General features: G+C 45.2%; 2 protein-coding genes across 4 annotated transcripts in view; both read right to left on the minus strand.

Moving 5' to 3' along the window:
* TNFSF14 (TNF superfamily member 14) overlaps window positions 1-15,924 on the minus strand; it is a 66,029-nt gene extending 50,105 nt beyond the window's left edge. The window contains exons 1-4 of one of the 2 annotated variants that reach the window (XR_014543043.1): window positions 15,662-15,924; window positions 13,302-13,338; window positions 5,411-5,455; window positions 2,200-4,367 (exon numbers count right to left, since the gene is read on the minus strand). Coding sequence is in view for 1 of the 2 variants with exons in the window: in XM_083594066.1 (XP_083450192.1) it covers window positions 3,946-4,367; window positions 5,411-5,455; window positions 13,302-13,338; window positions 15,662-15,874 (717 nt within the window). In the remaining variant the exon portion in view is untranslated. Of the gene's footprint in view, window positions 1-1,031; window positions 4,368-5,410; window positions 5,456-13,301; window positions 13,339-15,661 lie in introns of those variants that run through there. The other variant, XM_083594066.1, reaches the window with a different exon arrangement.
* A 7,336-nt stretch (window positions 15,925-23,260) lies between these two features.
* Window positions 23,261-27,467, minus strand: part of LOC310752457 (venom factor-like) — a 70,069-nt gene continuing 65,862 nt past the window's right edge. For both annotated transcript variants that reach the window (XM_083592760.1, XM_083592759.1), the window contains 2 exons: window positions 25,509-25,644; window positions 23,261-23,559 (listed from right to left, as the gene is read on the minus strand). In XM_083592760.1, the coding sequence (XP_083448886.1) occupies window positions 23,418-23,559; window positions 25,509-25,644 (278 nt within the window). In that variant the 3' untranslated portion in view covers window positions 23,261-23,417. The remainder of the gene's footprint in view (window positions 23,560-25,508; window positions 25,645-27,467) is intronic.

The following is a 27,467-nucleotide window of genomic DNA, read 5'->3' on the forward strand; positions in this document are numbered from 1 at the left end:
AAAACCATCAGGGCTTGGACTTTGACGCTCCAGTGCAGCAACTTTTTTTGCCAGCAGTTCTTCAGACTTCCACCCATACAGTAGAAGCAGTTCCCCATACCTGCTCTGCCACAGGAGTCAGGCAAGGTGTCTTTCATTAATGAGGCCTCTCCAGGGCCGGATTTCGGTTTGATGAGGCCCTAAGCTACTGAAGGTAATGGGGCCCTTTATATGTCCAGCTCTCCTTTGTCAACAACAAATTGCCGCTGTTTTTTGTGTTGAATATATGCTCTATGGTAATTTATGGACCTAATATGTATCTAAAGCCATTTACACATAACAAAATATGTATTTTATCAAAGTAATTGTTGAACTGAAATACAATTTATTTATTTTTTATCTTATATTTTGGAAATGTACATTTCCCCCCCCTTTGAATTTTTTTGGCGCCCCAAGAGAGTGGGGCCCTAAGCTATACAGTGGTACCTCAGGTTAAGAACTTAATTCGTTCTGTTCTTAACCTGTTCTTAACCTGAAACTGTTCTTAATCTGAGCTACCTCTTTAGCTAATGGGGCCTCCCACTGCCGGCGTGCAGTCGCCGCGCAATTTCTGTTCCCATCCTGAAGCAAAGTTCTTAACCCAAGGTACTATTTCTGGGTTAGCGGAGTCTGTAACCTGAAGCGTCTGTAACTTGAAGCGTCTGTAACCCGAGGTACCACTGTAGGTTGTTTAGCTTATACATAAATCCGGCACTCCCTCTCCCAGTTGGAGACAAACCAGCCACCCGGACCAAGCTGCAGTTGGGTGTGGTACAACGTTCAAAATGTGCTCCATCGTCTACCCTGGACCCTCCTCTCCATGCAACTTGTTCTCCCTGACCTTGCCTATCTTTTCATCAACTGACAGGGCTTGTAAATCCTCTTGTTTTGGACCAGAACCCTTATTCTACCTTCCTACCCCAGGAGCCACCTACCACTCGCTGCCTTGTGGGAAGATTTCCAGGAGAGAGAGAGGAAGGCAGGTGGGGGGTCAATGCTGAGAACCTGTTCCTATTCCAGCTGGACCGCTTCTCCTCTCACACGGCCATTTACCACCAATGGTCCCTGTGGGAACTGTTAAGTTGTGGGTGAACATATCAGACGACACAGCGATTCTTCAAACAGCTCTTGTTTATTCACAGGCCAGGACAGAACTGAACTGAAGGGTTCAGCCAGCCTGCTTATATAGAGCTCCAGTACAACGTAACTGTAACAATTTTCTAAAACTATCCAATCACTGAACGTCACTTTCGATCCCTTATTTGCATAACTATCTACAGTATCCCCCTGCTGGCCCAGGGTGAGAACTTCAGTACATAACAGGAACAATTCCAAGAGGGGGGGGGGAGGCAGGCAAAGAAGACATTGGGGTCTCCGTGTTGGCTTAAATGTCCCCCTCTGACAAAACCTGTCCTGTAGGAAGGATCCCAATGGCTTGCTATGTTTTTGATATTGTTTATTGCTACATTATTGTGGCATTTAAGCTGTGTTGGAAGCACTTGCATCTGGAGAGGTGGAACATAATGTGTAAAATTGTAGGTACCCGATTGCCGTTGTTGTTGCTGTTATATCATGGCTATTTTGATTAGGCAGAAACTTCCACACCAGAGTAGTGATCCTGCTAGGCAAGGCTTTTGTACCCACACATAGAGACCTAGTTCTCAAATGCAAATGGCAGTGGAACATGTGGCAGGTATGTTCAGAGGTGGGTGGTATAACAGTACCAGGCAGACTATAATGAGGTACCCTTACTGGGAAATCCATTGTGGTATTGTGGTTAGCGTGGATCACAGGTTCAAATCTCTACTCCAGTCATGGGGAAACTCAGCCCTCCAGATGTTTGGGGACTACAACTCCCATCATCCCTAGCTAACAGGACCAGTGGTCAGGGATGATGGGGATTGTAGTCTCAAAACATCTGGAGGGCCAAGTTTGCCCATGCCTACTCTACTCAATCAGGAATCTCACCGGGTGACTTTGAGTCAGTCACTATACAGTGGTACCTCGGGTTACATACGCTTCAAGTTACAGACTCCGCTAACCCAGAAATAGTGCTTCAGGTTAAGAACTTTGCTTCAGGATGAGAACAAAAATCGTGCTCCGACGGTGCAGCAGCCGCAGGAGGCCCCATTAGCTAAAGTGGTGTTTCAGGTTAAGAACAGTTTCAGGTTAAGTACAGACCTCCGGAACGAATTAAGTACTTAACCCAAGGTACCACTGTATCTCAGCCTAACTTTATGAGAATAAAACTTTATGAGGTCTCTGGAGGAAAAACAAGATATAAAACGTTGTTGAAAATGAAGTTTTCATTGAAGTCAGTGGGAGTTGTCTTCTGAGTTAACATGCAAAGTAACCCCATTAAAATTGTTTGTGAGTTGTCCGAGGCTTATGCTTAATCTGGCTCAGAAATTCTCCAGTATCAACGTAATGACTTTTCCTCAGAAAAGAGAAACATTCTCTCCCAGTATAGCAAATAGCATTTCCTTTGTCAATTCCCTTCCTATCCCAAACACATGGGCAAACAGACCATTTGTTGGCAGATATTTTAATTTCATTTCATATGTTCTATTAGTAGGGCAGTTTTTAATGAGTATTTTTAGCCATGACACACTGCCTCTGTTTCACTAGGATTTTTCAGCACTTCCTACGAAAACGGTGACCCATTCATGAATGTTGCCTTCTCTTGCCCTCAGTGACTTCACACAGACAAATCTTGTTGTTTACTTTGTACAGTCTTGTGAGATTGCTCTTCTCACTGCTTGATTGATCCCTGATTGGCAGGAATAACTAATCTTGGAAGCAATGCCCTAAGCCTCAGTTGCCCTTACTGACACCATCCCATTGTCAAATCTCATTCTACAGTCATATCTTATAGGAAAAGCAGATACTTGCACATGGAGGAGAGTTCATAAAGTGATGTTTTTTAAAAATAATAATAATAATAGTAATATGCACAATCCCTTCTGGGATACTTGGAGAAGGAGGTTGGTTGCGGGAGGAGATGCTGAAAATAAACAAGGTATAAAGGCGCAAAGCACAGAAGGGTCAGATTGTTTTTTGGTTCTCCAAGAGATCACAATGCGGTGTCTTGATAGCTGACTACGGATCTCACGTCTTAGCAAGAAGGCTTCACTTTTTACCTCAGAGGTCAAATATGGTCTCCAGCACAGGATCTTCCTTAGCTGAGCAACAAGCTGAAATTGCAAAGCAGCATTCTGGATTGTCTTAGGAATCCCATTTAAGACATATGCGTTCAGTGGCAGGCAAACAAAATAAAAATAAAACCATCCTATTCTGTCGCCAGTGCTGAGGCTATGTACAAAGATGCCCAATTTGTAGAGACTCTGAGGTGGTACCTTACATTTTCATATTGTGTGTCCCACCATAGTTCCTGGTCAAAGTGGATTTTTGTAGAATTTTAATGTGTAACCAGGAAAAGGCAAAACTAGCCCTGGAAAAACAACCAGCACTGCTCCAACATATTTGTGGTATGGCAGTCGTGGGCACCTGTTGGCTAGTCCCTATGGTGACAAATAACACTCTTGTTTTTCTTCTTATCTTTTGGCAGTCTGGGGAAGTATGAGGGCTTATCCACAAAAGCGGATAAGTACAAAGCTACCCTCCCTCTCACAGCAGTGTCCCAGCAACCCCCCCTGCCCATCACCAAAATGTTTTCAAACGTTTGGTCAGTGTGCTGTTATCCAGCACAAGGGACCATCTTTTTCTATCCAAAAGGAGTGAACAGGCCTCTTCCCTTCAGCAAGGTGGACCCAGCTCCCCAGTAAGGCTCCCCTTCACCTTCATAATATTTGAGAAGTTATCAAGCTATTGAAGCAGGATTGAGGCTAATTCTGCCACAGCAGTATAAGAAGGAAGCCATCTGGTTGTTCCACAGATTCAATTGTCTGTACACAGCTCTATTAGCTCTCAGATCATGAAGGCTCCAAAATATGATCTTGAATCATCCTTGACCCACACCAGCTGCTGCTGAGACACCTTGATGAAGACCTCATCCTTCTCCTCCAGCTGCACCATTCCAGCGAGGAAGCTATTATGCCTCCAATCTTTGCTGTTCTTCCAGTTGCAGTAAGGAATGCTGTTGGTTAACAGCACCATGTGATCAGGATACTGGGAAGTCCTCTTGTAAACGGAGTGAGTGAGAAACTGGCTGTTCTGCTGCATGTCTGGGCAGCTTGAATGCCCCAAGTAGAGCTTGGAATAGATGTAATAGTGTCCAGGCTTGCTGCAAATCAGGGAACCACCACTGTAGTTCATGTCCTGTAGGAAGGCCAAGCCATTTGTGGGTTCCCACTGCAGAGATCCATTCGGAGCCACAGTGACAGAGGAACCTGCAAAACACAACACCCGGTATCTTCATTTGTGGTGGAAGTCGGGGTGAACAAACAGATCCTGTCCCTTTCAATAGTGAAATGATAATGGGATCAAGCTAGGCCGGGGGAGAACTTCATTCGGTTCATGTTTTAATGCAAACCTATCAAGACCACTCTTTCCAAACCAAGAAGCGAAGCAAACACAGCTCTCCTTCAAAATTTACCCAGATTTTGCAATGCAGCTCTCCACAGAAAACACAAGATGCATATATTTGTGAAGAGAGCGCACAAGAATGCACATATTGTTGAAAATAATATACAACAGTGCATTCTCCGGGGAGCAGGGTGCGTGTTACTTGCAAAAATGCATATGCTAGACAAAATTTCATGGAAAAATGCATACGGGAGCTCACCCCGTTGCGGGGATTCGAACCACGACCTTCTGATCAAAACTGAAAGGGGCAGTCTCATCCACCCCTAAATCAAACCTAAAAATTATGGTTTGAATACTCATCCACCCCACCTTCCTGGATACCTTCTAGCTGGGGGGCCAAGGTTTAAGAAAGAGTAGGACCATGATGCAGCCCAGGTTCCCTTCTCCTGGCTGCCTTGCAGTCCATGAAGTCCTGAGCTGCCTTGGAATCAGGATCAATGGCATTGACACGGAAATCTCCAGGAGAATCTCAATGCCACGTCTGCCAGCTCGGGCAGAAAGACTGCTGGGCAGCGAGGTGGGCAGTACATCAACAGGATCCCTAATCTGCCCCGCTTGCCCAAAGCCAGTGTCTACTCTCCCACTGCCCTGCTGGCCATTGGTTCTGATCCACCATCTTATATATCCACCTTATATGGTTCTGATCCACCATCTTATATATCCATCTTATATACCTCACAAGCCTGACCATAGGCTCCAGGTGGCCTGGCTGCAAGGTTAGCTACTCTAAACCTTTACACCCTGCACCGCTCCAGTCAACTGGTTCTGGATCGCGCCCACAGCACTCAGCTTCTTGGAAAAGCTTGGCAAATGGTATAATTGTAATTCACTTAGAGAGTTTTCTTACCTAGTGTCAGATGAGCAGCTGGCTTTTCAACGGTAGCTTTGTGACCTGTGGAAATGAATAAGGCAAAAATGAGTTTTGCTGGTTCCTTTTGTCTGCAGGCAGCTGTGCGCAGCAGAGGCACTTGCGAAGCAACTTCTCTGAGCAGCAGGTAACCGTGATCAGGGATTTGTAAGTGCTGCAATTCTGTGGGAGTGAGGAACAAGTATAGAAATGTACTGCTGGGTGCAAAGAATCTCAGATGATCCTTTGGTGGGGATTTATCTGGCTGGGTTTCCCCAGCCACTCTGGGCGGCTTCCAAACAAGTATTAAAATACAATAGTCTGTCAAACATTAAAAGCTTCCCTAAACAGGGCTGCCTTCAGATGTCTTCTAAAAGTCTGAGAGTTGTTTTTCTCTTTGACATCTGTTGGGAGGGCGTTCCACAGGATGGACGCCACTACCGAGAAGGCCCTCTGCCTGGTTCCCTGTAACTTGGCTTCTCACAGCAAGGGAACCACCAGAAGGCCCTCGGCGCCGGACTTCAGTGTCCGGGCAGAATGATGGGGGTGGAGATGCTCCTTCAGGTATACTGGGCTGAGGCCGTTTAGGGCTTTAAAGGTCAGCACCAACACTTTGAATTGCGCTCGGATATGTACTCGGAACTAATGTAGGTCTTTCAAGACCAAGACCAAGGTGGTCTTGGCGGCTGCCCCCAGTCACCAGTCTAGCTGCCGCATTCTGGATTAGTTGTAGTTTCCGGGTCACCTTCAAGGGTAGCCCCACATAGAGCGTTTAGGGATGCAAAGAAATGTTGGAAAGTGTGTGGGCAGCGCTGGCTAAAATCTCAGAACCCTAAAAGGTTGCTGGAGGCTCCGGTATCTTGCATGACTTTTTGTTCTTCTCTATAGCAAAGCCAGAATAAATAACACAAAAGAGTGAACATAGCAGAATAGATTCTGCGACACAAGAAAAACTATGCACATTTGCCCAGTTTACGTAACTGATACAGGCACCAGGACCCTACTTTTCTCATCACAGAAATTGGATACGTGCGGCACAAAAAATTTAAAAGATTATCACATCATTAAAAAGGTAACATTTTATTTAATTATTGTCACCATCTCAAGCTGTTGGGCTTCCCTGTAGCCCACAATGAACCAGGGGTGTGTAGCATGAGAGCAAGAACATATTTGACCTCCCTGAGAAGAAAGAGAAGGAGGAGAAGAAGAGTTTGGATGTTGTTAGCCGCTCTGAACCCGGCTTTGGCTTGGGAGGGCGGGAGATAAATAAATTATTATTATTATTATTATTATTATTATTATTATTATTAGATATCCCGCTTTCTGCAGCCACTCCCTTGCTGCTCACCATTTCACTTGCCCGCTTAGTCTCTCCCTCCCTCCAGTCCAGACCCAGTTCTGCCAGCAGGGACATGGGAGTTTGGAGAGGGTTCTCTGCCTCTTGTGCCATGTGACATGCCCTGGGTGGCCAAATGGCAGAAAAACACAGGCATGGTAGCTTCCGGGCATGGAGAGTCTGGAGGGGAAAGTGCTTCCCATTATATAGCAGACAAGCCTTAACTTCTATTGCCTCTTAGATGCTTGGTGAAGACGTTCCTCTTTCAACAAGCCTTTGAAGTAGAGATTGTTACCCCAATTGGTATCTGCAGGGCCGGCCCTATGATGAGGCAGTTGCCTCAGGTGGCACATGCCAAGGTGCAGGGAGGGACCAAACTGTGAGTGCCATGTGGCCGGCCCAGTACTCTAGCCCTCAAGTGCTGTGAAGGATGCTATCCTTACACAAGTATTGGACTAAGATTCAACTACCAGTCCAGTTGGCTTCTGTATGTGCCAGGGAAACATTCATCGCCTCAGGCAGCAAAATGCTTTGCGTCAACCCTGGGTATCTGAATTGGCTATTGGCTTTGAAACTGTTTTTATATTTGGAATTCCTTTTCATTCTTTTTAATTGTTTTATGTGTGATTGTTTTATACGTGCAATTGTTGTGTGTGTGTGTGTGGGAGAGAGAGAGAGAGAGAGAGAGAAATTATTTGTAGAACTTCAGTGGGACATGTGCAGAAAATTTCCCAGTGGCTTTCGTTTCTTGGAATCAGACCTTGTCTGTCACATCCATTCTGCTGCTCTTAAGGGAAGTAACACACCATCTGTCATCTGAAAAGGTTCCCTCACATAGCCACATCTCAGGCATGATCACGCGGCGAAAAAGATGGATACTCAGCACAGCTCTGTGCTATTTACAGTTGAGATTAATTGTGTGCTTTCTTGCTCTAAAGTGTTCGCTAGTGCGGTTTTCATTCTAAAAGACATTTCCTGGTTTCCATTTGATATATAGACATCCACACGCACCTAGAGCCACTGACCCACAAGATTCCTCTGTGCCTATAGGCGATGGCAATTAATTCTACTAATGCATTGTGCAATATTTCCTTACCACACGGAAGGGTTGATGCACCATGTAACCAGAGGAAATGATGTGTAGTCTGAGGGGGTGGGGAATGGAGGGTGGTGTAGGCGTCATTAAAAGGAACAGTCCAAGGTTTTGGGGTTTTTTTCTTAGAGGAACAAAACGTTGCTACTCCCTTGTGTCGAATCGTAGAGTTGGTCGGGACCCATCCAACCCATCTAGTCCAACCCCCTGCAATGCAGAAATCTCAGCTAAAGCATCCATGACAGATGGCCATCCAACATCTGCTTAAAAACCTCTGAGGAAGGAGAGCCCACCATCTTCTGAGGGAGTGAGAAGCATTGTAATAGCACGTTACATCATCCAGAATTGACTAGGGCTTCTGTTATGTACTGAGAACAATAGGATTCAGAATGCAGCAATCTGATTGGTCCACAGGAGCCACCCAATCCAGCTCCAGGTGGAAGCGAATCCGCAACCTGATTGGCCTGCAGGAGAATCCTGGAATTAGCCAATCACTTAGGGCCCATTGTGTAAATAATGTATATAAAGCAGACATTCTGTGGGAACTTCCATTCCTCCTCACCACTATGAGCTGAATAAAGAGCATGAAATCCACTCTCGACTCTGAGTCTATTTCAGCGTCATACACACACCATACATTTAAAGCACACTTAATGCATTGCCTGCCCCCCTGCAACGAATCCTGTGGTTTGTTAGGAGTGCTGGGAACGGTGGCTCTGTAAAGGGTAAACTTCAGCTCCCAGGAGTCTTTAAATGTATGTATGGTGTGTGCACAGCCAAATATACTATTTTCTTATTTTCACTTGTTTACGTTCTTCCCTTGCACAGCTGGGGCAATGGTGTAGGCAGCAGGTGGCTATTGGAAGGTTCTCAGTGGAACACCCGAGGAGATAATAAGCTAAGCTTCTCCTATGCACCTCCTCCAAAAGTGAGCCCCATGGAATTTGGAAGTCGCCCACTTTGCCCCAGTTGGCTCTGGTCACCAGATGTCTTCACTCTCAAGAAGAGTTCTATATAGCCCCCTACGCAGTGGGGCTTCTGTACTCGGGACCAACCCAAGTCATCTTGCTGCTTGAGGCAAACAACAAGATGGCACCTGCTCCGTTCCACAGACAGAGTGGCGGTTGAATCTTTCTTCTACACTTGTGATAAGATAGCATCTTCCTCCACACCTTGGAGTGTCTAGAAGAGACTGTGTAGCATTTACAGTTCTATCCTCCAACACCTCGATGGATGTTGCCACACCTGCAAAGGAAGAAATGACTCTTTCCTTTGAAGTTGAGTTACCTGGCATTCAGGTGACATCAGGTGATGGATAAGTCAGTGGCCCCACCCATAAACTGTCCCTACGGTGGTGGTGGGAGTTCAGGATCCAGCCCACCAGTCAGATCCTGTTCCTCAGCCTGTGCTTGCCTCTGGCTTCAGACAGGCCAGGCAAGGCCAGCAACCTTTCCTTTGGACTCAAGCCAGGCAGTAAAGAGAGAGGCCTGCTGAAAGTGAGGCTTCCATCAGCGCTGACTAAAAGTTTCACATTCAGGAGGGAAAGGCTATACAGTACAGTGGTACCTCGGGTTACATACGCTTCAGGTTACAGACTCCGCTAACCCAGAAATATTACCTCAGGTTAAGAACTTTGCTTCAGGATGAGAACAGAAATCATGCTCCAGCGGCATGGCAGCAGCAGGAGGCCCCATTAGCTAAAGTGGTCTTCAGGTTAAGAACAGTTTCAGGTTAAGAACAGACCTCCAGAACGAATTAAGTTCTTAACCCGAGGTACCACTGTACTCAAAACTCCCAAATGCAGCTGAACCGAGCAGATGGCAAAAGATATTGGTTCCACTTGAGTACTACCAAAGTGTAGGACTGGTGTAGGGCAGATGTCTTGGGGTTTTTGACCTCACGGACCAATCAGAATCCTTGTTGAGCTTTCCTTGGCCCATGGGATGAAGTTACAGATAGGTAGCCGTGTTGGTCTGCCATAGTCAAAACAAAAAAATTTTTTTCCTTCCAGTAGCACCTTAAAGACCAACTAAGTTAGTTCTTGGTATGAGCTTTTGTGTGCATGCACACTTCTTCAGATACACTGAAACAGAAGTTGCCAGATCCTTCTATATAGTGAGAAGGTGGGGAGGGGCCATTTTTCACCTTCTCACCCCTTGCTTTTTCCTGTAAGACCTATTGCAGTCGTTAAGAGTTGTCAACAGGCTCATCACAGCTATCTGCCAATCACCCATTCCCACCACCCTTCTGAGTAATACCTCTCCCCACCTTCTCACTATATAGAAGGATCTGGCAACTTCTGTTTCAGTGTATCTGAAGAAGTGTGCATGCACACGAAAGCTCATACCAAGAACTAACTTAGTTGGTCTTTAAGGTGCTACATGGGATGAAGGATTGCCCTGCTTAAGAGGACTGCTCACCTTTCGTGGTGGGTGGTGTTGCGGCCAGGCCTTTGGCCCTGGCCATGATCCAACTCAGGGGCGGGCGATTGATGCCCCGTTGCACCAACTCCAGCTGTGTCACCCCTACCCAGCCAATCTATGCCAGCGGGGTGGGGGTGGCCGCAGGTGTTTTAAACCGTGGGCAGCCAGGGGCTTCCAATCTCTCACCTCTTTGTCAGACCTCCCAACCCACCCACCCTCTTTTTAAGCTTTGGTTTGACATGACCTCGCTATGGACAAATGTCGGCCGCCTTATTGTTGGGGCTGGGTAGGAATTTTTCCACTTGGCGAATTGGCACCTGCCATTTGGTTTTCGCCTACCTTGTAGCAATCCTCACAACTTTGTAAGGTTAGGCATTGGGTTAAGCCTTTGTTTAGTGGAAGGGAGGTTGTAGCCCCCGCCTGCCCCTCCTCGAAAAGGGTATCCTCTTAAAGGGATCTGGGGGTGTGGATCCTGTCCACAACGCCAGTGGGGATCCCTGGGGTGCCCCTATTTGATGTAGGTCATAGGGCTCCCCCTTCTGGTGATTTACCCTTATTTCCACTCCCTACAGGAGTCAAGATGTTGCCTGGTTTCACCCAATGCCTAAGCTAAACCAAGTGCATCTGTAACCAATAAAGTTGTGGCCTGTTTTAGCCCATAATCCTAAATACTGGTGTCTCTGTGTTATTAATGAATGGAGAACTGCAGGGCACGGGGCCTTGGCACGCAAGAGGTTTGCAAAGCCAAACATCCATCTCAGGTGCAAAACAGTCAAGGGGAAAGACCCCCACAAATGCCTAGGTGCTTTATCGAAGCGCCCACAACCTATCACTAAGGAAGCTACCTCACACTTTTAATTTATTCAGGTTATTTATTGTTTTATTTAGGTTTGTGTACATTTTATTTATTTTAACATATGTTAGGGTCAAGATTTTTAAAGAAGGTTGTGATTTGCCAGGGAAATACAATGTTTGACATTTGTTTAAAGGTAAAGGGACCCCTGACCGTTAGGTCCAGTCATGACCGACTCTGGGGTTGCAGTGCTCATCTCATTTTATTGGCCGAGGGAGCCGGCGTACAGCTTCCGGGTCATGTGGCCAGCATGACTAAGCCGCTTCTGGCGAACCAGAGCAGCGCATGGAAACGCTGTTTGCCTTCCCACCGGAGCAGTACCTATTTATCTACTTGCACTTTGACACGCTTTCGAACTGCTAGGTGGCAGGAGCAGGGACCGAGCAACACCGTCGCAGGGATTCGAACCGCTGACCTTCTGATCGGCAAGCCCTAGGCTCTGTGGTTTAGACCACAGCGCCACCCGCGTCCTTGACATTTGTTTAGGTTGTATGTAATTTCATTTGGACTTGTGGCCCTCTAATGTGAGCTGGAACACTGTCAAAGTCTTACTTTACGATAGTCTGATGATCAGGTTCAAATAAACAAATCTGAATCTTACATTTCTTCATGTGAGAGAAACCTCTGCATGACCACACAACAGTTTTAAAATCCAACGCTATTTATAGCTGGGATTAAATGTGTATTGTGGTTTCAGTTAGTCGAAAGCAGGGAATGAGGTACCTGCGGACACTTCCAAGTTTCAATGTTTCCTTCATCTTTGATTTACAGACCTTGATACACACACCAACACTACATTTATCTGTGGCTATAATTAAGCTATTGTAATTAATTCCACAAATGGGTTATGCAACATTCCCTTATAGTATGGAAGGGGTAAAATCAGGGCCGGATTTAGGTTGGATGAGGCCCTAAGCTACTGAAGGTAATGGGGCCCTTTATATGTCCAGCTGTCCTTTGTCAACAACAAATTGCCGCTGTTTCTTGTGTTGAATATATGCTATATGGTCATTTATGAACCAAATAGGTACCTAAAGCCATTTGCACATAACAAAATACGTATTTTATCAAAGTAATTGTTGAACTGAAATTCAATTAAGAAGAAGTATATTAATAGTGAAACACAATTAAGAAGAAGGATATTTTTTGGGGGGGCCCAAGAGAGTGGGGCCCTAAGCTATAACCTGTTTAGCTTATATGTAAATCGGGCACTGGGTGAAATAGCATATAATCAAAGAAAGTACAGTAGTGACTGAGGGGAGAGGGAATGTTAGTAGGTACCCACAGGTTGTTGTTGTTTTGCTACCCTAGTGAACTGCTGGTGAACAAGGTCAGTTGGATCTTATTTAATTTCTTTTTGTTGCAAAATCACACTAAAAGAGAAAGGAAGGAAGGAAATAATGGAAAGAAACTGGTAATCTGAATCTGAATCGCACACACTGCAAATCTGAATCTGAACAAAATCAGATAAGGGACAATTCAGCATTCTTTTCTCTGCCTCACTAAGCAGAGATACAATAAAATGGGTTACACTCGCAAATTAGCATTGGAAATTAATTTTGTTGCATGGAAATTACTTGTGAGCAGGGATGAGGGAGGAGCGTATTTGGTCCACTTTTCACAGCACACCATCCTGACCCAATAATGTTGCCTGTGGAATGCAACTCCCAGTTGAATTAAAGACACCCTCAGATTTTGCAATGTGGTTTCAGTTTGGAAAAGCACAAACAAGACACACGTTTTATATTTAAGTTGCATATTTTATGAACGAGTGCTTTGCAAAGCATTTAGAAGTACACATTTTGAGAGGTGTATATCTTAATTTTGAGAACTGCATGTTTTATGTTTGAGAAGTCGTGTTTTGTGTAAAAAGTGTATCGAAAAAGTGTACAATATAATTGCACACTTATTGTGAATTTTTAAAAAATCAGCTCAAAATGAGATAGAATAGACATATGTTTGAGTGCCAGTTTGACTGAAATGGGACAGAATTAGTTGCTGATCTCATATCTACTTGTGAGAAGACACTATTGTATCATTATGACCACGGGGAAGGGATTTGCTGGATAATATGCCGCTAGGTTAATATACTGTGTGAAACTTTTAATTCCACTTCTAGCTAACTGCAGAAAAGCAATGCCTCAGGAGCACCAAAAGGCTCTAGATAAAGGGCAAGACAAACTTACCTTGTACAAATTTCTCAAAAGTTGCATCTGCAGATCCCTTTAAAAAAGGAAAAAATAAAATCCAGAAGTCAATTTCCAGTCAAGCTGTCTGAAAAAGCACCCCACTCACGTCTGAACAGAGGTCCCATTTCTGAAATATTTCTCACGGAATTATTTGTTTTTCATCAGTATACGGGAAACCAATGCTAGATAGACATAGTAAGTGGATGAATCACAGTTTGGACCTCACATCTTCCTACCTTCTCCCACTGCTTCTCTAACATACACCTGGAATCTATTAAAAAATAATAATTCGGGAATGGCTGTTCTTCAGTTTCTGTGAAAAGTCTGTAATATCAACATATATGAATGTAGGGCCACTTCAGATACTGCAGACATCCTTCCTGGAAAACATATTTGGCATGAAAAAGAGCAGAAACCACAGATGGATCATCTTGAAGAAATTACGCTGCCTGAGGCTAACGACAAGATGGTGTCAGCCCACCATTAAAGAGCTGTCATACCTCTTTGGTCAGTTATGGCTTCCCTCAAATAATCCTGGGAGCTGTGACGTGTGAAGGGTGCTAAGAGTTGCTAGGAAACCCCTATTCTCTCCTGCGGCTAGAATTCCCAGAGTTCCCTGTGAAGAGGGGTTGAGGGTTAAAATCACAGTGGGAATTGTAGCTCTGTGATGGGAATGTGGGTCTCCTAAGAAGTCTCCACACCCCTAACAAACTACAGCTCCCTGAATTCTTGGGAGTAGCCATGACTGCTCAAAGTGGTGTCATAGTGCTTTAAATGTATGGTGTGAATGTGGCCTAGCTTAGGGGGGTCATACAAAGCTCTGCTCATTCCCTGTGCCTCAGTATCTACCGCCTGAGGCAGCAACCTCATTCTGCCTCATGGCAGGGACGGCCCCAGCTGCACCTATGGGAAGTTTGCTTCATGTGCATCCAGTCTATATGCACTTAGAAGCTAGGAGCAAGTTGCAGCTTTCTAGGGTGGAAATAATGCTTTCTAGGATGGAAATAATGAATTAACAATGTTGTTAGTATATTTATTTTAGTGGATACAGTCCAGTCTCACTCACCCAAGGGGAAGAGAGAATTCTGGCAGTGCTCAGAGTTTTGCACCCGAGGTCTCCATGTGGGGAGCACTCTTAAAGCTCAATTTACAACATCCCTCCTTATTGCCACAGGTATTAGTTGCTTCCCTGTTTCCAGAGAATTTAGTATACCAAAATAAGCACAATAAAATCTGTGCCATTCTCTCTTGGCACAGAGCATCCAAGCACATCAGATGAAGTGTGAGAGAATTATTAGTTTCCACACTCCATGTACATCCCCACGCCTTCTAAGTTAGGAGATCCTTTTGTCTTTCTGCATAAGGTATCATTAAAGGAAGGAAGGTTCATATGCTATTTAGTCTGGTAAGTTGGAAGAAAGTGAAATTCATTTTTAAGAGCAGCTGCATGTTCTTAAATGAAACCACAATCAACTTTCAACTCTAAATCCTTCAGATGAACTGGTCTGAGGTTCAGCTGGTTATTTATACTGTATCTATAGCTACCTGACATTCTGTGCAATGCAAAGCATTTCAGATCTTAAAAGCTAACTTTTGCATTGTCTCATAGAAACTGTTCCTGAAAAACCTAATTGCACCCATAGTACCTGAGCATGCATCCTTCCTCTCTCTCTCCCTCTCTCTCCCTCCCTCTCTCTCTCTCTCTCTCTCTCTCTCTCTCTCTCTCTCTCTCACACACACACACACACACACTGAACTAAACTCTTAAGTACATAATCCACACAAACAAAAGAGCATAGGAATAGCAATACTGGATCACACCAAAGGATAATCTAGCCCCGCATCCTGATTCCTAACCATAACCCTAACACTAATCCTACATAAAACCTGGGCTGACTACATACACAATATCCTCACTAGAGATCTTTACATTACTCTGCTCTGTGTCAATTTTTGCCATGTGTTTATTCATAAGCCTGTTCCGTCTCATTTCTGGATTAATTGGCATATCTTTTAAAGATGGAATCTGAGATCCGTATCACAAAACTCAGAGAAGAGAAAAATCCAAAGCATAATTTACATTCTGATTCATATATTTCTCCAGGAGGTGGTGAATTAGGTCAGTGCTTAAAATGTCACCCAGACAAAATTCTCTACCATCTCAACCAATGAGAAACAAACAAACAAACAAACAAACAAACAAACAAACAAAGTGCATCTAACCCTCCAATGCACAAGTCCTGGCATCCTTGCAGCTTCTATTCATTCCTACTATTCAACATCCACACCCAGAGCCACCCTCCACGTTCTTCTTCCCACTCCCCATCGCCCCTTGCTCTCTGTGCACTTGCTATGACCTGTGATGTGGCTTTGTCCAGTTCCTTGCGGAAGCAGAGAAGGAAATAAGCTTCTATGGCTAGACCAGCCAACGCCAGCAGCACCAGGATTCCCAGCAGCAGCTGGCCATACGGCCGTTTCTTCTGGGTCTTCCGCACGGGTGGCACAAAGGGGACATCCCTCTGTGGCACGTCCACGACAAAAACAGATGGGCAGCCCACTCTGTCCTCCATAACTCTTGTCTCTCAATAGATTGGCAGCAGGATGATTGTGGCACGAGGGGGATGTGTTGCCGAGCAGATAGGCTTGTTGCTTCTCTGTGGCCCGAGTTATGTACATGAGAGAGTGCAACGCCCACATCCCTGGAGAGGAAACCACAATCTTACCCAACTGGCCTCTACACACTAGGTTTCTACGCTTGCTTGGGTGGGCTGGGACTTCCTCGAGGGAAGCCACTCCCCTCCTGGTCCTTTCCTGAGTGGGTGTACACAACTTTCTGTTTGATCACCCACACATATTGCCATGGAGGGGGAAGGGGAAGGGTGCAGGGAGGCCGGCCCCAATTCTTCCCCCAGTCAGGAGCATTACCTGCCAGCCCCCAGTGGGAACTGAGTTCATGACCATGGACAGAGAAGCGTTTTTGACATGCAGGTAAGTGGAAGGTGGGGTTCCTATCAGACATTTTAGGGAACAAAAATTGCTTATTTTTCAAATACAGTGGTACCTCAGGTTAAGTACTTAATTCGTTCCAGAAGTCTGTTCTTAACCTGAAACTGTTCTTAACCTGAAGCACCACTTTAGCTAATGGGGCCTCCTACTGCTGCTGCGCCGCCAGAGCACGATTTCTGTTCTCATCCTGAAGTAAAGTTCTTAACCTGAGGTAATATTTCTGGGTTAGCGGAGTCTGTAACCTGAAGCGTATGTAACCTGAAGCGTATGTAACCCGAGGTACCACTGTACTCCTTTTGCCCCGGAAACACTTTTGGGGTATCTGCCAACTGTGATTTTGGTTTCTGCAGAAATTATAAATATCTAGAGACTTCCTGGAAGTGGCCCTTTCTGCCTACAGTGACATTTATGTATGTGCATCCAACTTCCCTGTCTCTCCTTATGGTCTCTCGTGGAAGAGGAAGATCAGGTTAGCTTTCAAAAATAATAATCTGGTTTTGGCTTCAGATTGAAAGACTCACCCCGTACGGGTGTGGGAGATTCCCTCTGTCCTTTTTGTGTGCTTCAGTGGGTGGTATGGGATATCCCCTTGTCCTTTTCCAGACTTCTGCATTTTTAAAAAATAAAAAAACAAAAAACCAAACCGAAACACTGGTTCAGAAGAGCAGAATTGTGCTTGAGGGGAAAAGCACTTTTGCTCGCTTGTTTGTTTGTTTAAAGGAAAAGAATAAGAAATCTGGCCAGGATAACTCTGAGAGGGATAGAAAAGGGTGGATGGAGAAGAAGGGCGTCAAGACATTTTGAAAGCATAATTTGGGTTCTTTTTTAAACAAAAAAACCCATGGCATGTACATTCCCTCCATCCTCTCTCGTCGGCTTTTTTATTCTCTACCATGAGAGGAACTTCCCTCACTTTCAAGAGAGCCACTCCACCCTTCAGAAATTCTAGAACAGCAAACCATTGTCTAAGTCTTGTCTAAGTCTTGTGCTGACCTTTAAAGCCTTAAACAGCCTCGGTCCTGTATACCTGAAGGAGCATCTCCACCCCCATCGTTCAGCCCAGACACTGAGATCCAGCGCTGAGGGCCTTCTGGCGGTTCCCTCACTGCAAGAAGTGAGGTTACAGGGAACCAGACAGAGGGCCTTCTCGGTAGTGGCACCCGCCCTGTGGAACGCCTTCCCATCAGATGTCCCATCTGAAGGCAGCCCTGTTTAGGGAAGTTTTTAATATTTAATGCTGTATTCTTTTTAACACTCGATTGGGAGCTGCCCAGAGTGACTGGGGAAATTTATTATTATTATTATTATTATTATTATTATTATTATTATTATTATTATTATCATACATCTTCCTGCATAAAATAAATATGTGGGAAGCCTGATCAATATTAATGTGATTGGTATTCCTTTCATGGTTATGACTAGACACATGAGGGGAACCAACTGCATTCATGTGTGTCTAAATCCTCTTCAGATATTGAAATCACTTGAATGGAGCCAGCAAGGGTAAACAGGCTAGGTCTGTTCCCCTCAATCTTCATTTTCTTGCCCGCAATGTGTGGTGTGAGAGAAACAGAGCATCTCTTGTATCTGTGGAGGCTCCCCATGTTGTAAAACCTAGAAACCAGGAAAGAGGGGTATGAGGGTTTTGGGGGGTTTTCACCCCCTCACATGGTCACCCTCTGCAATCTGAGGGTGGCAGAAATAAAGGTTGGTGGCAGAAAGCCCTGAAACAAAAAGGGGGGGCTCCCAGACATGGACCTTTAAATTGCAGACCAGACTGTGCCTGGAAAGAGCAGAGGAAAGTTACCATATTTTTCACTCTATAAGACGCAATTTTCCCCACCTAAAAAGTAAGGGGAAATGTGTGTGCATCTTATGGAACGAATGCAGGTGGGAGGCTCTGGTCAGTGCTCCCTTTAAAGAGCCGCAAGGAGCGTGTGTGCGGCTCTTGGGGGCTTTTCCCCGAGGAGGGAGAAGGCCTGCCCTTTTTTCAGGGAAAAGCCCCCAAGAGCCGCACACATGCTCCGCGCGCTCTTTAAAGGGAGCACGGCTCTTGGGCTTCTGGGATTCAGATTTTTTCTTTTCTTGTTTTCCTCCTCCAAAAACTAGGTGCCTCTTGTGGTCTGGTGCGTCTTATAGAGCGAAAAATACGGTAGGTGTTGATAAGCTCAAAGAGGCGCCATAGCATGGAGAAAATGAATAGAGAGAAGTTGTTCTCCCTCACTCATGAAGCAAGAACCCAATGAAGTTTAAGGTTGGAAGAAAGTACGTCTTCGGACAGGAGCACATGATTTAACTATGGAATTTGCTTCCACCAGGTGTAGCCCATGGCATGGCTTTAAAGGGGGTTAGATATATTCATGCAGGATCAATGTCAGGAGTCCAAGCTCCCAGCTGGATAACACAGTAAGCGTGGGTAATTAAAAAGAAGGATTTATTGCAAAAACAAACAGAAAGCTCCGGACGCCTCTAACAAAGCCTCTGGCATCATTACTCAAGATGACCCTTCTGAAAATTCCTCCTGTGTCTACAGAGTATATTGAAAGTTCTCTCCTTATGTCTCTTGTTTTACGTCCTGTCTAATAGCCCTCCCATTCGCCGACTGTGTGGACTTATTGGATCAGCTCCTACCTCTTCCTGTTCTGAGATGCTGTCTCTGAGTCTGTTCACTCGTGTTTGTGCTTCCGGCCAGCTTTGACTGTGTTCTAGCCTGCTCCCAGTTATTGCCTTGCGCATCAAGGTCAGGAAGAGCCAAAGGCTGCAGCTGCCGGCTCTTCCCTGTCTGACTAACATCTAAGCCTCTTTGTTCCTGGCTGCTTTCTGCTGTTGGCTGCAAACTTTCGCTTGGAGCTGGCTCATTCCTGACAATCAATGGCCCACTAGGCACAATGGCTGCGTATTACTTCAGAGGTGGAGTAGAAGGGATTTGGTCTGATCCAGGGAGCTCTTCTTAGGTTGATTAAAAGAGAGAGAGAGAGAGGGTTGCTTAAGAGAGAGAGAGAGAGAGAATCAGAACATAATCAAGCTCCAAAGACTGAAGGGACTCCACATGTGACATTAACAATCAATGAGCAGATGGGACCTTGTGGCAGAAGCAGACCCTCCAAGTGTCCCTGTTTTCCAGGGACAGTCCCAGTTACAAAGTAGGCAAGCTTGCAGTTAAAAATGCATGAAATGGACAGCTACTGAAGCCCATAAGCTTCAAAATTCATGCTGCAATAGAGTGATGGGTCAGCACAGCAAGAAATTTGGACCTGTGGGTTACCATCCCCAAAACGTTTGGCAACCATTGATATGTATTACAGTGGTACCTTGGGTTAAGTACTTAATTTGTTCCGGAGGTCCGTTCTTAACCTGAAACTGTTCTTAACCTGAAGCACCACTTTAGCTAATGGGGCCTCCTGCTGCCGCCGCGCCACCAGAGCCCGATTTCTGTTCTTATCCTGAAGCAAAGTTCTTAACCTGAAGCACTATTTCTGGGTTAGCGGAGTCTGTAACCTGAAGCGTATGTAACCTGAAGCGTATGTAACCCGAGGTACCACTGTATATTACAGCCCCCAAAGAACTGATAGGACATGGACATTAACTGGTTGTTTTTTTAAAAAATACAATCTGTATTAAACATATTTCACAAAATTATACAGCAATATACTATATACTATACAGCCGTACCTTGTTTTGTGACCAGGATCTGCTCTGGAGCCTGGATGCTAGCTGAAAAGGACACAGGGCAAAGCGCCGCATCTGTGCATACACGCGGAGCGGTTTGCGCTTCTGTGCATGCGCAAGCGGCAGACCCGGAAGTAACCTGTTCCTGTACTTCCGGGTTTGATGCAGACGTTCGCCAGAATAGATGCTAGACGAGGCGGACGTTCGTGGAGGTATTACTGTATTACAATTTGTATCCCATCCCATACAGCAAAAAAAAAAAAATACAAGAAATTTTTAAAGACCTAAAATAGACTTCTGATTGTTCTAAAAAAACAACCCATAAATTACACTTGTTATATTTTACACAGTATCATATTATTATATTATTTTCTTAAGTATTTTGGAGAAGGAAAAGAAAAAGAAAAAAGAAAAATTAAATAGAAGCATTAAATTTACATATATTATCTATACATTGCAAGACTCTTTCAAGATCTGCCAGGAGCTTTTTGCTGTCGCCGTAATTTTTCAGATATTCCTTGAATATAATCCATTCTTGATTTACTTTTTGTGTCGAATACCCTCTTACCCTCCCTGCCATTTTTGCCATTTGCAGATATTCTAACAGTTTAACTTGCCATTCTGATTTTGTAGGTGTAATTTCATTGTTCCAATACATTGCAATTAAAATTCTGGCTGCGGAAATAGACATTCACTGTTAGGTGATAGTGCGCAGAGCATGTTAAGTTCCGGAAGGTGGGGAGAGCTATTGATTGCAGTTTCCTGGAAGGAAATTTTCCATTTTATAATTAGTATTTGCTCAAATATCCCCACTGATCAACTGTTGCCTTCAGCTGGTCTTGAGGTCTGGTGGGTGAGACTTGATTCATACTAGTAGCCACAATGTGGGGGCTTTTTTGAACGGAATTACATGTGAAGCCAGGGTGTGGGTGTGGGTGAGAGGGCCCAACGCCCTCAAGGATCTTCCAGACAGCTTCCCACACCCCCACACCCCACTATTTAGAGAGGAGTGAAAAAAGCTTATTCTTATGCGTTGATGTTTTTAAACATCTTAAAAGCCACTACAGAAGGATGACCTGTCCAAAAAAGATCCACCTGGAGCAGGAACCGGCAAGCTACTCTAGTATCCCTGCCAAGAAAACTCCATGGACAAAGACAACAGGCATTTAAAGTATACACTCCATTTATTACTCAACTGCTGCCAAGATGCAGGCAGAAGAACCAGTATAAGTTTGTCCCAACCTCAATCCCAACCTACTCCAAAAACCTACTCCCACTGTCTCTCCAAATCAGGCATAGGCAAACTCAGCCTTCCAGGTGTTTTTAGACTACAATTCCCATCATCCCTGACCACTGGTCCTTCTAGCTAGGGATGATGGGAATTGTAGTCCCAAAACATCTGGAGGGCAGAGTTTGCCTGTGCCTGCTCCAAATCCTCTCCTTTTCAACGTCCCTTCCTGGAACCCCGGCCAATCATAAGCTGCTGTTCATTAACCGTTTACTGGCAGGGAAAAAATAAAAGAACACACTTGGTGAACCAACCTGCCCAGCTTCAACAGGTAGGGAGCACTGCCGAGACACAACCCACAGTGGCTCCTGCCTGCTCTGAAAACTTCTGCAGTGTATCCCACACAGGATCCCTTTCCTCCCTGCAGAAGAAATGAATATTGGTACTTATTGTGATTAATTTACTTCTCTGTAGGGAGGAAAGGTGGGTATCTGCCTGAATTTTGTGGTTTACTTAGCAGCTGGTACTACTTTTTAGTTCTGAACGCGTTTCAAGGTTGGGCTTGAACATGTATTGAATCTGGGAGGGGGTTGCCCAACCCACTTGGATAACCCTCTCAAAAGTTTTCAAGTGGAAAAGTGGGAAGGAGAGAACATCTCCAAGCCTCAGCTTTCAAGATCAGTGGCTGTCTCTCTTTCAGAAAGCCAGGGCTCTCGAGATGACTTGCCCTTTCCTTACAGATTGGATGAGGTCCTGCAAACTGAGAGGACTAAGCCCGTAAGCTCCAAATCAAGCATTTCCACTTCAAGAAAACGTTGTTCGTTTGCCCCCAAGGGCTGCAAACCTCTTGGGGGTTCCTTTGGCAGATGCTCTAGTTTTTCCGACTGTAATCCAAAGATAAAGGGACGAAGTTTTGAAACATCCAGATGATGAGGAATAGGACTTGTCACTTCCAGGTTGCCTTGTTTGTTGATCATTCATTCTGATTCGTGGCGCAGGGAGATTACATGACATTGTGTCAAGCAAGTGCTCTCCCACTCTTCCAATGCAGTTCTCCATAACCCTTATTGCAAGAAGTCTGATATTTCGAGAAACAGGTTAGATGTGCAAGACCTCCATATCAGCTTTAACTGGGCAACCTGAATTTGCCAGGGTGGGATTGAATCTCATATGAAAAGGAGGATTGAAGTCCCATCCCCCCCGCAAAAGGAGGGCCTCTCTTCCTTTCCCCTCTCCAACAAATCAGTGACTAGTGCAACAGCCTGCAATGCTCTCCCTATATATATGCGCCACTCACCCCTGAGCCCGCAAATAGACAAACAAGAATATCAATGGTGCTTCCAGGCCATTCCCTGGTCCTTTTAAGTAGTAAAAAGCTGTAACCAAGCCTAAGGATACTGAAACCATGCCATATATTCTTTCCGAGCACAATTCAAAGTGTTGGTGCTGACCTTTAAAGTCCTAAATGGCCTCGGTCCAGTATACCTAAAGGAGCATCTCCACCCCCATTGTTCTGCCCAGACACTGAGGTCCAGCGTCAAGGGCCTTCTGGCGGTTCCCTCCCTGCGAGAAGCCAAGTTACAGGGAACCAGGCAGAGGGGCTTCTCGGTAGTGGCACCCACCCTGTGGAACGCCCTCCCACCAGATGTCAAAGAGAAGAACAATGCCAGATGGGCAGGGTATAAATAAATAAATCATCATCATCATCATCATCATCATCATCTAATAATTCCTTATGCCCTGTTTTGGACCATTTGATTGCCAGATATGCATCTAGAGTCAGTATATGTCATGCTTATGGACGTATCCTGTATATTTGTATTGTTAAAACGTATCTCTCAGTTTGATTGTTTTCATTTTTGATTACCCATGGGTTTTAGCAAATAATGTTTGACTGATAGATGGATTGACTCCCCTGTGCTAAATTTTAGACTCCTCTTCCCCTGCCCTCTGTGAAGGGTCACTCGCACTGATGGCACTATAGAAACAAACACCACAACAGCCTTAACAACATGAGGTTTGAATGAAAATAATTAACTTGACCCAGCAGTAAGAAATCGGTTCTTTATTTTCAATATAAACAATTTGAAGAGGAACTTGGAGAGCAAAAAGAATAGGAATCAGAACTTCAGGAGGGAAGGTGTCTTTGAAGTTCTGACTCAAACCCATCTCATGGGAATCATTCGCTGCCGCCGATGCCTCTGCCATTAGACCTGGCAGCCCAAAATGATCAGTGAGTTGGAAAACTCAGTGAAGTCATTGCACAAGTCCTGGAATTCTTCATCCTGGCATTCATCCTCATTTGGCCATCTCTCGATCCAGGTGTCCTTGCTAATGAGGTAGTTGACCCTGGAAAGGGGAGAAGGAAAGCTTTGAATCTTTGCTCCACAGGAAAACCGGCTGGCCTAAGTGCTGCATGTGAATCTAGAGACATCGTAGATCAGCAGGTAAAGGTAAAGGGACCCCTGAACATTAGGTCCAGTCGTGGCCGACTCTGGGGTTGCGGCGTTCATCTCGCTTTATTGGCCGAGGGAGCCGACGTACAGCTTCGGCTCATGTGGCCAGCATGACTAAGCCGCTTCTGGCGAAACAGAGCAGCGCACGGAAACGCTGTTTACTTTCCCGCCAGAGTGGTACCTATTTATCTACTTGCACTTTGATGTGCTTTTGAACTGCTAGGTTGGCAGGAGCTCACCCCGTCGTGGGGATTCGAACCGCCAACCTTCCTAGGCTTTGTGGTTTAACCCACAGCGCCACCCGCTTCTCTAGATCAGCAGGTAGAGGCGGAGAAATAGGAAGGGTCTGCCTGCCCATGAAGGGCTTACCTAGGTCATGCAGCTTCAGCTTCCAGGAAGATCTCACAAGAGCCCCACAAGATTACAAGGAGGCCTCCAGAGGCCTTGCACGACCTTCCCAAGACCCCAGTAAGCAAGGAGCTCTCAACGTGATCTTGAGGGACTCTCACAAGATCTCACTGGAACCCAGAAGCTCCAGCAGCTGCTTCTCCTCGCTGCCCCTTATATTCTGCTGTCTGAAGCGGCTGCCTCGGTCTGCCTTGTGGATGGGCCGGCCCTGTCGGCAGGCATGCTCAATGGCCTTAACACCTCTTGCGATCTTACAAAGGTACAACACAAAAGGAAAAAAGGCCCCTCTAATGGAATCATAGCCAAGATGGGCCTTGTTAGTCATGGGGACCAAATTTCAGGCTTGTTCTAACTAAGGCAACTGTAGCTTCCAACCAATAAACATTTCCATTCCCATTAGAGGGCTGAAACCCAGGAACAGTCTCCAAGAAGATGCAGGTTGAGAGAGGAAATTTTAGAATACAAACAGCTTTACGCTTGAATTTTGTATATGCAGTGGTGCTACACTGGTGCAATGTAGTCGATCAAGTCTACCTGGTATGTAACGTTAAGGTAGGAACAACTATTTGCAATTCACACTTCATGCTTTTGCTGTGGGAGAAAAGGTGTAAATAATAATTTAGGAGATAGGGATAAGGTAAAAGGTAAAGGTAAAGAACCCCTGGACGAATTTGACTATGGGGTGCAACTCTCATCTCTGCTTTCAGAGACAGCTTTCTGGGTCATGTGGCCAGCATGACTAAACTGCTTCTGGCGCAACGGAACAGCGTGACAAAAACCAGAGCACACGGAAATGCCATTTACCTTCCTGCCGCAGTGGTTCCTATTTATCTACTTGCACTGGGATGCTTTTGAACTGCTAGGTTGGCAGGAGCTGGGACAGAGCAACGGGAGCTCACCCAGTTGCGGGGATTCGAACCACCGACCTTCTGATCAGCAAGCCTAAAAGGCTCAGTGGTTTAGACCACAGCACCACCCGCGTCCTTACTAGGAGATAAGGATATGGGACCTGAGGCCCCTGGGAGAAGACACAACTCCTGAGTTTCATATAAGTTCTGCAATGCGGGAGCACATGGGTGAAAGCTTTCTGTATTTCCAGATATCTAGTGAGAGAGTGTGGAAGCGACCATGATGAGGATGTGAATACAAGTCTGGTATATATAAAGGGTTCTTAGCAGCAGCATGGTTAATGTGACTTTAACAATCCCATCTACGTACCAAGAAAATGTCAGTTGTGATCACAAAAAATTCTCTATGGAAGTGGCCCCCCCAAAAAACTTTTTTTCTTTTTTCTTGCTTGTTTCATTGGCTGATTGCTGTTTTTAAAAGCTGCAGCGTAACTGTTACTGAATCTTCAGTTCTTAGGCACTCTGTGGACCTGATGGTGGAGAAGCAGGCTATGCATATAATGAATAAATGAAATTAAATACATACTCAGTTTTGGTTTGCCACATGTCAGTGCTGAGACCCCAGATCAGATACTCATTGTTCACCCCCAGATGCAGAGATTCCTGGCATCTCTTGTGGCTGATAAACTTGCGGGGCTTGACTTGTGGATTTGCATCACTCCCTGGAGGAACCAGACAGAACATGGAGAAATATTTGAATCAGGTCCATGAGCAGAAATTGGATCCAATACACATTTAAAGATGAATGCATCTCCAGCCACTCTGGGCGGCTTCCAGCAGAATATAAAAACATAATAAAACGTCAAATGTTAAAAGCTTCCCAATGAAGTAAAAAACTTCAGAAGCCTTCCAAAAATTGTGTAGTTCTTAATCTCCTTGACATCTGATGGGAGGGCGTTTCACAGAGAGGGTGCTATCACTGAGAAGGCCCTCTGCCTGGTTCCCTGTGAGGGAACTGCCAGAAGACCCTCAGAGGTGGACCTCAGTGTCTGGGCTTATTGATAGGGGTGGAGACACTTCTACTCAGTAGGTCATTAGCATTGCTATTCTCATATACAAAGGATCAAGGCTCAAGGAGTGGCTTGTCTAAGGGGCCTCCCATATGTCCTTTTAATTTTGGGTTCATGATTAGTCAGAAACAACATGCAAACCACTATCCTTCAGATTCTCACATATCTGGCTTTGGGGGCAAGATCCACTGGAATCTCGATCAGCATGAAATCCCTGATGCTGGCTTAGCCAAAATACGCTGATGTAACTTGCTATTGTTGGCTCAAATGGGGCTCGGTCAGCTGAGCTGAAGCTGACTGAGCTGACACAGGTGTAAGTCCAAAAAGGGGGCAATCTGGAGGTGTGCCAAAGGTGGGACCAGAGAGGCTGGATCTCAAGTCTGTTCAGCTCAGCCATGTGACCTGGCAACCTGGTGCAGAATACAGTGGTACCTCGGGTTACAGACGCTTCAGGTTACAGACTCTGCTAACCCAGAAACAGTACCTCGGGTTAAGAACTTTGCTTCAGGATGAGAACAGATATCGCACGGCAGTGGGAGGCCCCATTAGCTAAAGTGGTACCTCAGGTTAAGAACAGTTTCAGGTTAAGAACGGACCTCCAGAACAAATTAAGTTCTTAACCCGAGGTAAAAGATAAAGGGACCCCTGACCATTAGGTCCAGTCGTGACCGACTCTGGGGTTGTGGCGCTCATCTCGCTTTATTGGCCGAGGGAGCCAGCGTACAGCTTCCGGGTCATGTGGCCAGCATGACTAAGCCACTTCTGGCGAACCAGAGCAGTGCATGGAAACGCCATTTACCTTCCCGCCGGAGCGGTAACTATTTATCTACTTGCACTCTGATGTGCTTTCGAACTGCTAGGTTGGCAGGAGCAGGGACTGAGCAACAGGAGCTCACCCTGTCGCAGGGATTCAAACCGCCGACCTTCTGATCAGCAAGTCCTAGGCTCTGTGGTTTAACCCACAGCGCCACCCGCGTCCCTTAACCCGAGGTACCACTGTACTATTTTAAAGTTTAAAGTTTTCCCTCTGCTGGGCTTAGGCAGAGCAACTTCAACAGCCTCCCTGCTGAACAGAATTTGGATCTGGTGTAACTTTACTCCAGCTTAATTTATAGTAGCTTGCTTTATACTAGTTTCTTATGCATAGAATTTCTCCCTTAATCCTTTCTTAAATTATCAGGGAAGAAAATATATGACAGTCTTTAAGTTGCACAAGTGGTGTTACATTGGTCACAGTAAATGTTGCATGTAAAACACATTTCAGCTAATAGCTCACCACATTTTCTTAATGCTAAGAACTTCAAAGACGGGAATAAAATTAAACACGCCTACTTTTCTTTTCATTTGTTGAGGAGGGAAAAAGGGTGTGTGTTTTTGTAACTAATGTAACATGTTTAAGCAATGTAAGTTTTCTCAACCTAAGCGCCTCTAATTTTGTTCCTAAAATTTATTGTCATTTCACCAAATGAAAAAAA

Source organism: Podarcis filfolensis, assembly GCF_964270895.1.
Source record: "Podarcis filfolensis genome assembly, chromosome: 17".
Taxonomy (NCBI): domain Eukaryota; kingdom Metazoa; phylum Chordata; class Lepidosauria; order Squamata; family Lacertidae; genus Podarcis; species Podarcis filfolensis.